General features: G+C 29.6%; 1 protein-coding gene across 1 annotated transcript in view; it reads right to left on the bottom strand.

Annotated features, from left to right (window-relative positions):
• Window positions 1-288: 288 nt before the first annotated feature.
• LOC106691368 (putative inorganic phosphate cotransporter) overlaps window positions 289-12,112 on the bottom strand; it is a 72,412-nt gene continuing 60,588 nt past the window's right edge. The window contains exons 2-5 of the mRNA XM_067053605.1: window positions 4,519-4,782; window positions 3,098-3,250; window positions 2,884-3,016; window positions 289-575 (exon numbers count right to left, since the gene is read on the bottom strand). Of these exons, the coding sequence (XP_066909706.1) occupies window positions 304-575; window positions 2,884-3,016; window positions 3,098-3,250; window positions 4,519-4,782 (822 nt within the window). The 3' untranslated portion in view covers window positions 289-303. The remainder of the gene's footprint in view (window positions 576-2,883; window positions 3,017-3,097; window positions 3,251-4,518; window positions 4,783-12,112) is intronic.

The following is a 12,112-nucleotide window of genomic DNA, read 5'->3' as shown; positions in this document are numbered from 1 at the left end:
GGTTAAATGATATGTCTCATAGTAAATTAAGATTGTCCCTGAAGATGGCCGAATTGGCCGAAACGTTGGACGTGTGAATGAAATAAATGTTTTGAGACTATAATTTGGATAGTGTTTTGAATTATTTAGTAAAAAATTGCCAGTCTCAAGAAAGAAATTTAAAGATTATAAATAAATTAGCATTATTATTTATAATATTTTAAGTAAGCCTTATTATATTCAGGATGGTACATTTAATGATAGAAAGCAGTTGTTAAGAATTATTAAAATCTAAATCAAACTAATCATTATAAATCATGCTAATCATAAAGTGAATAGAAATGAATGTTGACTTACATTGGGAGTAAGATATCCTATAAGCGCTGGTGTGATTATGCCTGAAATCGCACCAATCCCATTTACTATAGCCATTAAAGTTCCAGCATAGTTAGGGCTAAGGTCAAGTGCATTTACTTTGAGACTAGGATAGAAAAATCCCATGAAGGCCATACCAACAGTAAATAATGTGGCCACAGCGATTTTGTCACAGCCTGCATAAGATGCTGCTATGACACCCAGACCAGGTCCAACAGATGCTGCAATATAATTGGGAGAAATTAACAAGTAAAAATACAAAACAAATTATATGTATTCTATTCAGAATGTGTTTATATTGTAGTGATATTTTACGTCTGTTGTCAAATAAAATCAAAAAATCTCCTATGAAAAGACAGAATTTATGACGACAGAAAAAAACTACAGTAAAAAAGTAATAGAGAAGAAATATGGACGGATAACAGTGACAAAGAAATTTAAATATCTGGGAGAGATAGTATGCAATAACAGTTTGGAGAAAGAGAGCATAAAGGAGAAAATCATCAAGTTGGAAAGGCTAAGCTTAGAAACAGGCAATATTTACGATAAGAAGAATCTATAGTCTAACAGTAATTTTATACAGAATGGAGACAACGTATCTCCCTAGCCTGGAAAAATTACTGAAAATAGAGAGAAGGATCCTGAGGAGAATCTATTGGCCCAAGAAAACATAGGAAGGCTACAGGTTAAGACCCAACCAGGGCCCTGGGCCCTGTTTCATAATAAAGTACAAACTAATACTATTAGTCTTGTCGATTTAATACAATTACACTGACTTGTGCAGTAGTAACTTGTACTCTAGTACTTTGAAACCTCTGTAATATCACTAATAGTCCTCCCTATTATGAAAAAAATTAGTATTTGTGTAATTAACACGTTATTTCTATACTTGTATTTTGAACTAATACTATTAGGTTTCATTATGAAACAGGGCCTAGGAAATCTACAGGGAGGTAAATGGCCTGAAAACCGAAATAAGATTCTATAGGCACATGATGAGAATGGACCAAAGCAGACTAAACAAGAAGCTCTTTACAGAATCCGTGAATATAAGAGCGTAGGAGGATATGTGAAACAACTGAGAGAGGAAACAAAGAAATTGAAAATAACAGAAAAGGACTGCCTGGATAGAGAACAGTACAGAAAAAAATGTTTGAAATAAATAAATGTTCTTGCAGCAAATAAAGAAAAACGGAAGGGTACTGCGTGGTCAGAAGAAGAGAAAAAGTGAGAAGAAAAAAGTAATGATATTCGCATGGTCTTGAAAGACTGTTCTGTGAAAAAAAAATCAAAAAATGTATACTGCTACCATGAACAATTGAAATTGTACAATTAAATGTGAATATTGTTAAAAATATAAAGAAAAAAAAGTTGATTAATATCAATAGTGTGAAGAAAATATTATAATCTGGATGATAAAAGAAAATATATATGTTTTATATGTAAAAAGTTATCATTTATTTTATAAGTCTGAACTAAGAATCATTTACAATTTATAAATAATTCCTTAACATTAACATAAATTTAATCACTTGTATATGAAATGAATATTTTATGACTTTAAGTTAAAAATTTAAATATTTGAATTTTAGAATGAATTTTGTTAAGAGACTAGACTAATGCAGTCTAGATATAACAACAGCTGATTGCGATGCTCTTGTAATTAATGATACATACCATCAATAAGAACTTGTAAAATATGTTTTATACGAAGTGGATTAAGTTTTTGAAGATTTAAAACTAATCAACAATTATTTTTAAACTTAAAGAGACAGTCAACTGACAACTAAAAAAGAAACAATGCTTTAGAATTTTATATTTTTGAGTGGTGTCAGGCATTGGAAGAAGAGATCAAGTTCGTTCCTTCTGTGAATTCATGAAGACAAGACATATTGTATTAATTGTGATCATGATCGAGTAAAGGTATTAATGTTCGAACAAACAAATATTTAAAGTGAGGTTCTGATGTTGAAAATAATTATGAAGAATCACAATGAGGAGGTCATCTTAACAATCAGTAAACTTCAATCAAAATACCAAGAAGAAAGTATTTCATGACAATTTAATTTTTAAAAATTATATTTAATGTTTATCTCTTAAATTTTAAGTTGTTTTTGTTTAAATAAGAAATTATTCCTACTTGAATATTTTATAGTATTTCCAAAATAAAAACTAATTAAATTTTATCTTTACGTTAAATTATTACAAATGAGGGGTCATAAAATATGGTAACTGAAAAAATGAAAGTTTTACAATGCTAAAATGATTGTAAGTTAAAATTTTACCTTTAATCAGCACTTACTATATAACCCACTTACCGTATTTTATATCATTATTATTCTTTTAAAAACAATTTTCATAAAAATTCTATAAAATTAGCCCTAATGAACCCAGTGATGCTTCAATTTACAATAAATGTCAGTTATTACGTTTTACAATCAGATACCTCAAATAATCATGTAATATTTAAATAAATTAAAAACTGCTTAAATTTTATTTTTACATCTACATATAATTAAACAAACATACCTATTGTAGTGAATATTTTTCTAGCTGCAGTGACTGAAAGGCACTTTCTAATTAGCAAAAAGTCTGAAAGCCAACCTGCTCCCATAGCGGTGAACCACATGACCAAAAATGGAAGAGCACTTAAAAAGCCATTCTGAAATTGTACACAAATAAAGATAAGTTCTACATTTTCTTTTCATTTTTCTTATAATATGTAAAATTTATTTTAATTTACTTGTGCTATGGAGAAATGCATCACACTCTTCATGTATTTGGGAAGATCTGTCTGGATAGTAAAGAGACCCCAGTCATGGCCGATCTGTCCAATCACTAATGACCAAAGTGGAAGTGATAAGGCCATTTTTCCCCAAGGTGTAGGAGCCAAATTCTACCAAACATAGAATAATATTATTAATTAGTTGGATGATCAAATAATAAGATATGCATTACTTAAGATATAGAGTGATTTTTAAAATTATTTTATGTGTTTTTTGTATTTTTGAATCAAAATTTTTGCGGACTTTAAAAATTATCGTAAAAATGTTAGATGAGTATTAAATTTTTCAAATTATTCTCAAAGAGTTCATTGGAATCTATAAACTGGCCTATTGAAAGAAATATTGTGGGATAATATATTTTAATTATATTCAATACTTTAGATTATATAGATTATCACCTACTTTAACAATACATTCTGATAATTTATAATTTGTAAATGTTTTGATGGGAAAAGGATATATAGCCCTGGGACTATAACTTGGACTTTTGTAACTTTGAACCTGATCAAATTCCGCCCTCCTACTTCCCAATACAGTTGGTCTTGAACACTGATTAGCTATGCTTTGATTTATTTTGTTTTAATCCTGAAATAGGAGTGTGATTTCTTGTAACATATATAGGCATATGGGGTGCATATGTTACAAACAAAATTAAAATCTACTTATGATAAATTCCTTCTTTGTTTGGTTTAAAAGAAAGAAAAAGAATAAGAATGATTTCTAAATAATTCATGAAAATAATCAGTATACACTTTTGCTTACATATGTGCCTCAATAAAAGTATCTCTCAAAAAACACAAGCCTTCAGCACTAATGTTTACGGTTTAATTTGCAGATACACCACTGCAACAATCTGTCCAATAAAAATAGAACTATACCATACATACTACATTATATTTCCCTATAAACTCTGCCCAAACAATGTCAATACAAATCTAAGAGCATAGCATCAAACAGTTTCAGAATTAAAATGTAGCATTACCTAAGAATCACAAATGTAATAATTGAGGTATGACCAAAAAATTGGTGATTCAGCTACTACAGGAAGGCTTATGAACAAATTTTATACTGGGTTTATGTACACAGCCTTGTTAGTGTAATATACTGATTCAGCAAAACCAAGCCAATGGATAAGGAATAATTTTTGATAGGTGATATTTTAGCCTGTTGGAGATGCATTGTTAATTGGTGTGACTTATCGATGTTTTTAATATATCTCAGTGTTTTCAAAATACTTTAAAAATATATGTTTAATACAAAGTTATAACAATGCCTGAGTCAAGTTTTGATAATTTTAAAGGCATGTTTATCACAAATATGTTATTGTATGTTAAATTAATCACAATTTTATCTAGACAAATAAAGGTAAATAGCTAACCTCCCTTCTCTTCACACATCCAAGTGTTTCCTGTAAATATTCCCTCTCTTCTTGTGTAATGAAAGGATGTGATGCTGGATCAGAGTAGCATAGGAAACACCAGACTATATACCAGATGACACCGAGAACCCCAAATAGATAAAACACATCTGGCCAATCTCCTTCCCAATATTTCAACAATATTCCAGTAAGTGAGCTCGATACTACTGTTCCAATCTGATTTCCTGAATAATTAATAATTATTAATTTTACCAAAATTAATGTCTAAAATAAATATTTTTTTTTAATAAAATGGCAGTGAAATATAGAAACATGTTTCTTTAATTGGTGTAAAATGAAAAAAAAGTTGCAAATATCTGATGAAACTTAATAAAGAATATAAAATATGATGATTTAATTTTATGAGACAGGTCTGTTAAATGTTTTGAAAAATGAATTACAAAAATAAAATTTTAAAAATACATCATTTATATGTATGTTTTCCCTACAATACATCATATATTTGTATTCACTATATAAGTGCTGTTCACTATAATCATGTTTTGCTTTTTGATTAAGACAAAATCGAAACACAAATATATTCATGGAAGTCATGAAGAGTATAATCTTATATATGTATATAATATATATATATATATATATATATATTTCGATTGATCAGTTAGTGTTAAAAAAAATAAATGTTTTCTGTAAAAAAATAAAATAAAACATTAAGATAAACCCCATTACCTATTTTGATTAAAAAATATCCAGAATTAACAGAAATTATAAATTGATTTTACACAGGCCTCCTTAAAACGCAAATGTGCAGTATGAAGAGTTTTCTTTAAAACTTTGCGATAATAATTTATGTCTGTGATCGACTATCATTATTTATTATGATTTGTGATAATTGCATAAGGGAACAACTTTTTACGTGTGGTCGCTTGCACATATTTTAGGTATGTGAACACACAAGTTTGCGGTTTTTCCTAATGATTGTGCAAATTCGGATGGTGAAACATTTGCGGCTGAAATATTTAATAGTTACAACATTGCATTTATCTTATACGCATTCCACCAAGGTAAATAAATAACATGCGCATAAAACTCCTTAGCATAAAATTACTCAACTTAAAAATTAGTAAAATAGAAGCGACCGAATATTTGTTTATGTTCCAAATTTAGTAATTATGGCAAATGTACAGCAAGGTATTTGAAGTTTCCAAACTTAATAAATCAACTGTTGTTAATAAGTTCATTTTTAAATTATAATTAAATTAGGCAGACATATAATCTTTTATTTAAATCTGATCCAATTAAAAATATGATTTATTTGTTATAAATGCATCATATCCTAAGAATTCAATTAATACTAATTAATACACACAGGCATACACAGTCACACAGACACACATACACGCACTCACACACATTCATACATATATTACTATATAGAGTGTATGTTTGTTATATATCGACATAGTTGCTATAACGAGCGCTGAGGGGTAGTAGAAGAGCCAGGGTAAAAAGATACACGTCCTTGAGGAGCAGTAATTGCCAAGGCGGCAGATCGCAGTGCATTCCTTTCCCAGTAGATCCTGGTTCTTCAGCTCGGGCTGATCAATAGATAATAGTGTTGTTTTGATTTCTTTTACTTATATTTTTTTTAGAAAAAGGAAGAAAACATCTGTTGTATAATTTCCAATATTGAATGGGTGGGAATAATTCAAAATGAAACCATTTATAATTTCGTCAGTTACGCGAAGAAACTGGCAGGATAGGACCTTGAAAAATAAGGTTAAGAGATGGTGTTGTTGGATTTGTTTTTCAAAGTTATTAATTCGCTAAACATGGTAAAGTACTTAGTATTTTTATTGTAAGAAGTTTAGCTATATTGAGTAATTATACGTTTGAATACACTCTTGGCACACAATAAAATTGTCTATTTTCACGACGGATGATTTTATACATTCTCAGTTTCGAATCACAGTATCGTCACATTCGTTTGACAAGATTGTATGTGACAAAATTATATTTTCTCTTAGAAACCATATTAAATTGAATATTTGTATATTTGGACCTTCCGGGGATACTATACTGCCCTCTCCTCAATCTACAATTTAATAATATGTATATTTGTTTAGTAAATTAGGCTATAACTTCTTAGTCATTCAATAGTGTATTTTAGAAATTAGTTTATTTTGTGCCATCAAAACTCTTCGAGAAATTGTTCCGCTAGAGATTAATGTCTCTGTCGAAGAAAGAAAAGTAACCTCTGATTATCAATGTGCATTTTGGCAGCATCATCCAAATATTTATCAAGTTCATAGAACTACTGATCAAACTAAGAAGGCAAATGAAACAAAAGGTAAACAAACTCCCTAGATGTAATGCAGCCGTTCGATAAAGTTTGGCTAAATAAAACTCCCCCTTCTCTTAATGAGAAGATGCATTGAATTGAAAAATATGTGTGTCGGTGTTTCGGAGGGAAGTGTGCTAAGCCCAATACTCTTTAAACTATGCACCACTGATATCACGGAGGATGAAAAAGGCATTACAGCTATCTTTCCTATGATACATCAGTTCTGTCAGTAGGAAATTACAACCAGGAAACATTTAGAAAATTAAATACAGCAATGGTCAATATAAAAAGTCGAACGATGTTGATTTCAATAACAAAAAAATCAAATATGTTCCGATTATGACGAATAATAAAATGATCACCTATTTCAACAACGTTCAGAGATATATTTCAGCACCATTACTGAACTATCTATTATTTTTTTGATTAATCGATGTTTTCTTCCGCTATTACCAAAATTTGATCATTTTAAAATGCTTATAAAATGGTAAACGCTTTTACCAGTCCCTCCTAATCAGGAATTGTCTAAGAAATATTTACAGTCACAATCACATTTGTTTGATATGAACAAAAGTTATAGTAAAGGTTGAAAGAAACATTGAACTGAGACTTCGAAAAGAGAAAAAAAAACTATCCGGTTTAATCGAATCAGATGGAACTTAGAAGGAAACTGGCCTCGTGGTTCCAAGAAGCTGGAAGAAAGCAGAAAGAGTAGTAGCTGACCATCGGCCAGTGAAAAGCTAATAATGTAATATCTGTTCTAGTTCATTTTATAAGGAACTTGGATCGGCAAAAAGAAACTCGTTTGAAATTGTTCAATTTCTATAGAGAGCCCCAGCTATGAACCGTTTGACATGATTATAGTCGGATGCTTCCAAAGCAACCTGCAATTGTACCCAATTAATAGAAAGTTCAGATCCCTGGTTTTGTCAATAGCTGGTACAAATCCCTCGTAAATGTTCCGCATTTTATGTGGTATTATCTTCCACTAATTATGTGCAAACAAAGCATGTTTTGCAACTATTGTACTGTAAATAATGCTAATTCATTCCGGGTCTCTGAAATGAAACCAATGTTACACGACTATTTTGTGTAACTACGTGTTTCACATTCTAAAGATGTATTGTTACATAAAATACGAAATATTATCCATTTATGGATGTTTTTCTTAGGTTGCTTTCTAATCACAATCACAATCATAATTTTAATTTTGTTTATTTCTTCAATATCAATATTGAGTGCCCCAACCACAGTAGGAAAGATAGATTAATCTTTAGCTAGAGTACTGAGGTTGAGATGTCGGCAATACTTTATCCTCAACACATTTTATACGAACTAGCGCTGCACAATCTGCTGCCATCTATGGACAAAAATGGAAGAATTCGAATCTGAAATCAACGCCTAATTCAGAGACTAATTTAATGTTTAGTTTAAAATTGTTTGTTTGAAAAAAGAAAGCTTCATAGTATATTTAAATTATATATGCAGATGAGTTACATATTTTTGTGCAGTTATTTTTTTTCTCACAAAATTATATTTAATGGCCAAAAAACTCGTATTTGATAGTATGATTGAATTTTTAAAAATTCCTGATGGAAGTAAGTTTCTATACCTAATTATGCTCAAATCCTATAATTTCAATGTTAGGAATCAATGACCTGCACTTTCGATTTATTTAAATTTGTCTTTTGTTCTTCTGTAAATTGCTTTCTATTAATTTTCGCAGCAACTACCACTAATTGAGGAGTTGAGAACCAGAGTGGGCTCTCGCACATTGTCAACATTAAAAATAAAACTAATTTTCCATTTTCGTTAAATATATTTTAAGCTCAGAGGACTCTTAAAAATTTAAATTATGAGAAATCTAGACACACTTCTTTTGACCGAGCTCTAGACTTGTCTGTATCTACTTCCTGTATTTGAGGTAGGAAAAAACAACGTGTTTTTATTATTGAAATAAAAACTAAGAATATTCACAACGTAGTTCTGAACGAACCAGCTGATTTAAATCAGCTATTTTTTGTTTTCCAAGTTTCATAACAGATTTAAACAAAAAAGAGAACAAATAATTGAAGTTTTTATGGTATTAGTGTTGAGATATGTCACAAAGTTTTGAAGCATTGTGCGCGTGTTTATATATAAATATACACATAAATATATTTATAAAAACATATTGATTCTCTAAGTTATTAAAAACGGAATATAAGAAATTTTGGAAAATTTATGCAGTCGGCAATCTCATATTTTAAATAAAAGCCATTTTTCACATTTTAATTTTTGCGGACTTTCCGACTTTAATTCTCGAAAAATGTTGATATTCGAATTTATTATCAAAATCCATACCGTTTTCAGAAAGTAAACAAACAGATTTTAGACAAGGTAAATTATTTAAACAATTTTGACTGCCTGATTTCCGACTAAACGTTTGATGAAGAGCGACATATTTTCCTTTTAAGTTGTTGTGTCATTAGCAATGGCCTTCATACATCCTACACGAGCAAGTGCACATTAATATACACTTGTGACATACCATCCAATTGTGAAGCTAAATATCCCCACATTTAATTTTCTTTATTCTACTAATTCTTATTATAAACAAAATATGTTTCAGGAATATCCAGAGATCTTGGTGAAATTTGTAATTAAGTGAATCAAAACATGACTTCATTAAAATCAGATGAAAATGTTTAATAACAGTTTCAAACATTGACAGGTTGATGAGCATGCACACTTCTTAACGGCTTTTGAATAATTAAGCTGGAACTTTTCAAAATTCTCGATTTCCATTTAATTATTAATTTTGAAAAATACTTATTACATTTTTATTTATTGATATTGATTGACTTTTTAATGCCCTGTCAGATTCTTTAATGGTGTTATTAACTGGCGCCAACCCCTCAGACACGAATGATGGGCCTTGGAAATGATCGGGGCTTGAAAACCGGTCGAGAATAAGGATTGAATTTTATGAATGACTAACGGCAGAAGTAGTTTTAGGAGATGGACTGCGTGCAAATAAGAGAATATTAACTGACTTTTTTTCCGGTACACATTGATAAGCCTAAATATATCTTCAAGTCATTTAAAAAAAAAATCTGTTAAAAAATAATTCCGAACGGAAGGCTTCATCTAAAGTTAAATATCGAATTCCTGATTCAGCATTCAATAGAAATGTCCACAAATCAAAATTTTGTTTCGAAAACAAAGCATGAAACGTTATGATTTTGGAATAAGTCAAGAAATAAATGGATGGAATCTAATTTATTTGAAAAATTAAGATATTGGTATTTTGCTTGTATGCGATGTTACCAATAAACAAGTTTTTTACTCCCACTTCTTGAAAGAAAGAAAATAATAAATTCCAGTTCATTAATTTATATTACATCGGCACATTTATTCCCATGATTTTTGAATGGACAATCTCGAAAGAATTATCATTAACGTGGCAGAGGTGTGCTCTATTTCTTAACACACGAAGTTTCTAGTGAGCGATTTTCTCAAGTTGCATTTTAGTTTTAGGTAATACTACAACACTAATTTTTTATCATTCTTGAAGAAATAAATAAATAAAACAAAACTACAAGATGTTTATTAATTTTAAAACATTTGGTTAAAAAAAAATTAATAAAATAAAATTACATTTGTTAATTGTAAAATTTGTCAATTTTAAAATTAAAGCATTAATACGATCTTAGTAACATCAACATGTATTCTAGATTTATAAATTTTTAGATTTGAGGTTGCATGCAAGAAATCGGTTTGTTCAACAAAACAATAAATAAATAAATGATTTATTTTAAATTTTGTAAACTCATATGCCACAAAGGTAATATATAATAGTTGACGTGAAATCATAAACTTAGACGCTTTTATTTTTTTTTTTGACATTAGAATTTTCAAGCCTCCATAATATTCTTACCTTAACTCGTGATAATATATAGTACAAAGAGTGCCTCAAAACAGGTTTTTCGCAATGAGGGCAAAAAAGTGTTTGGCAAATAGTTTCTATGCGAAAGAATCTACGCCTTTAATTTACCAAAATACGACTAAATGCATATCCCTTTATTTACGAATAAAACCATCGCTAAACAAGATATTAACAAAATTTTCTTTTGTACTTACTCTCTCAATGTGAACCTATGCCTCAGATAAACTGAAGGCGCATTAAAAATAATTATTCAAAGACGAGCTATAGCAAAGTTTTAATAGATGTGAAGGAAATACTCTCTGGTACACCGCTCTTGAGTTAATCTCGCAAGGGTATCGAACCAGGCTGAACCAAGTTTGTTAAATCTTTATTTAATAATCAATAACTACTAATTACACTATAATACCAACAGGAGAATTTAATTTATGTTCAAAAACTGATTAGGAATTGCTAAGAAAGAATTTCATTAAATTTATCAATTAAGAAAGATCCAATCGTTTTTAACTCTATAATTATTAGAACACTCGTTGTAAAATCCATAAAGAAGATGAAACTGTGATCTTTGTCAGGGTTCTAGGTTAATGCGTAATCTTTGGAAAAGTAACAATCGACGAGACAGCTAATGTGGTAGTGAAATGCATTTGAAATAATCAGAGTTACATGTAAAGATTGGATGCACCAATCCAAGAATTATTTCTTAGAACATTTATGTAGTAAATGGATAAGCAATTATTCCAAACTGGGAGATATAAAAAAAATTGCACTGGATGGACTGAAATTATTAAAGTAATAGCAAGGGGGACTGAATGCTTTCCCGACTTCATACAGTCACTGTCGGTTCACTCATGGATCTTCCGTTTACATGCCGACTTCATCTTATCGAAAAAAAAAAAAACGAGTTTACTAAAACTTCTTCAAGCATTAATCTACGGTCAACTATCTACACCTCATTATGAGTTTACTAAAAGTTATTTTTAAATAGTATAATAAAAATTAAAATAATAAACATTTTAAATTATGAGATAGACTTGCTAACAGAATTATCAACAAAACGAAATGTATCAGAAATTAAATTCAGTTGTAAAAAGAGGGTTTTAAAAGCGAGCAAGATTGAATTGAAAGTTATGATGCTTAGTTGACTATATAGATATTAATGGATAAGATGATTTGGATGGAACTTAAAAAGAATTCTTCAATAGTTTTATAATGTTTTTGTCTTGTTTATTCAGTTCTGATGAAGACCAGCAATGCGGGTCGAAATGTCGGCTTTCTATGAAAAGATGTTTATTATTTAAAATTATTTTTCATGAATATGATTAATT

The sequence above is a fragment of the Halyomorpha halys genome, unplaced genomic scaffold (assembly GCF_000696795.3).
Source record: "Halyomorpha halys isolate HHAL.00 unplaced genomic scaffold, Hhal_1.1 Scaffold2287.1, whole genome shotgun sequence".
Lineage (NCBI taxonomy): Eukaryota > Metazoa > Arthropoda > Insecta > Hemiptera > Pentatomidae > Halyomorpha > Halyomorpha halys.
Note: the sequence above shows the minus strand (reverse complement) of the source record. Positions and strands in the feature narration are given on the sequence as shown.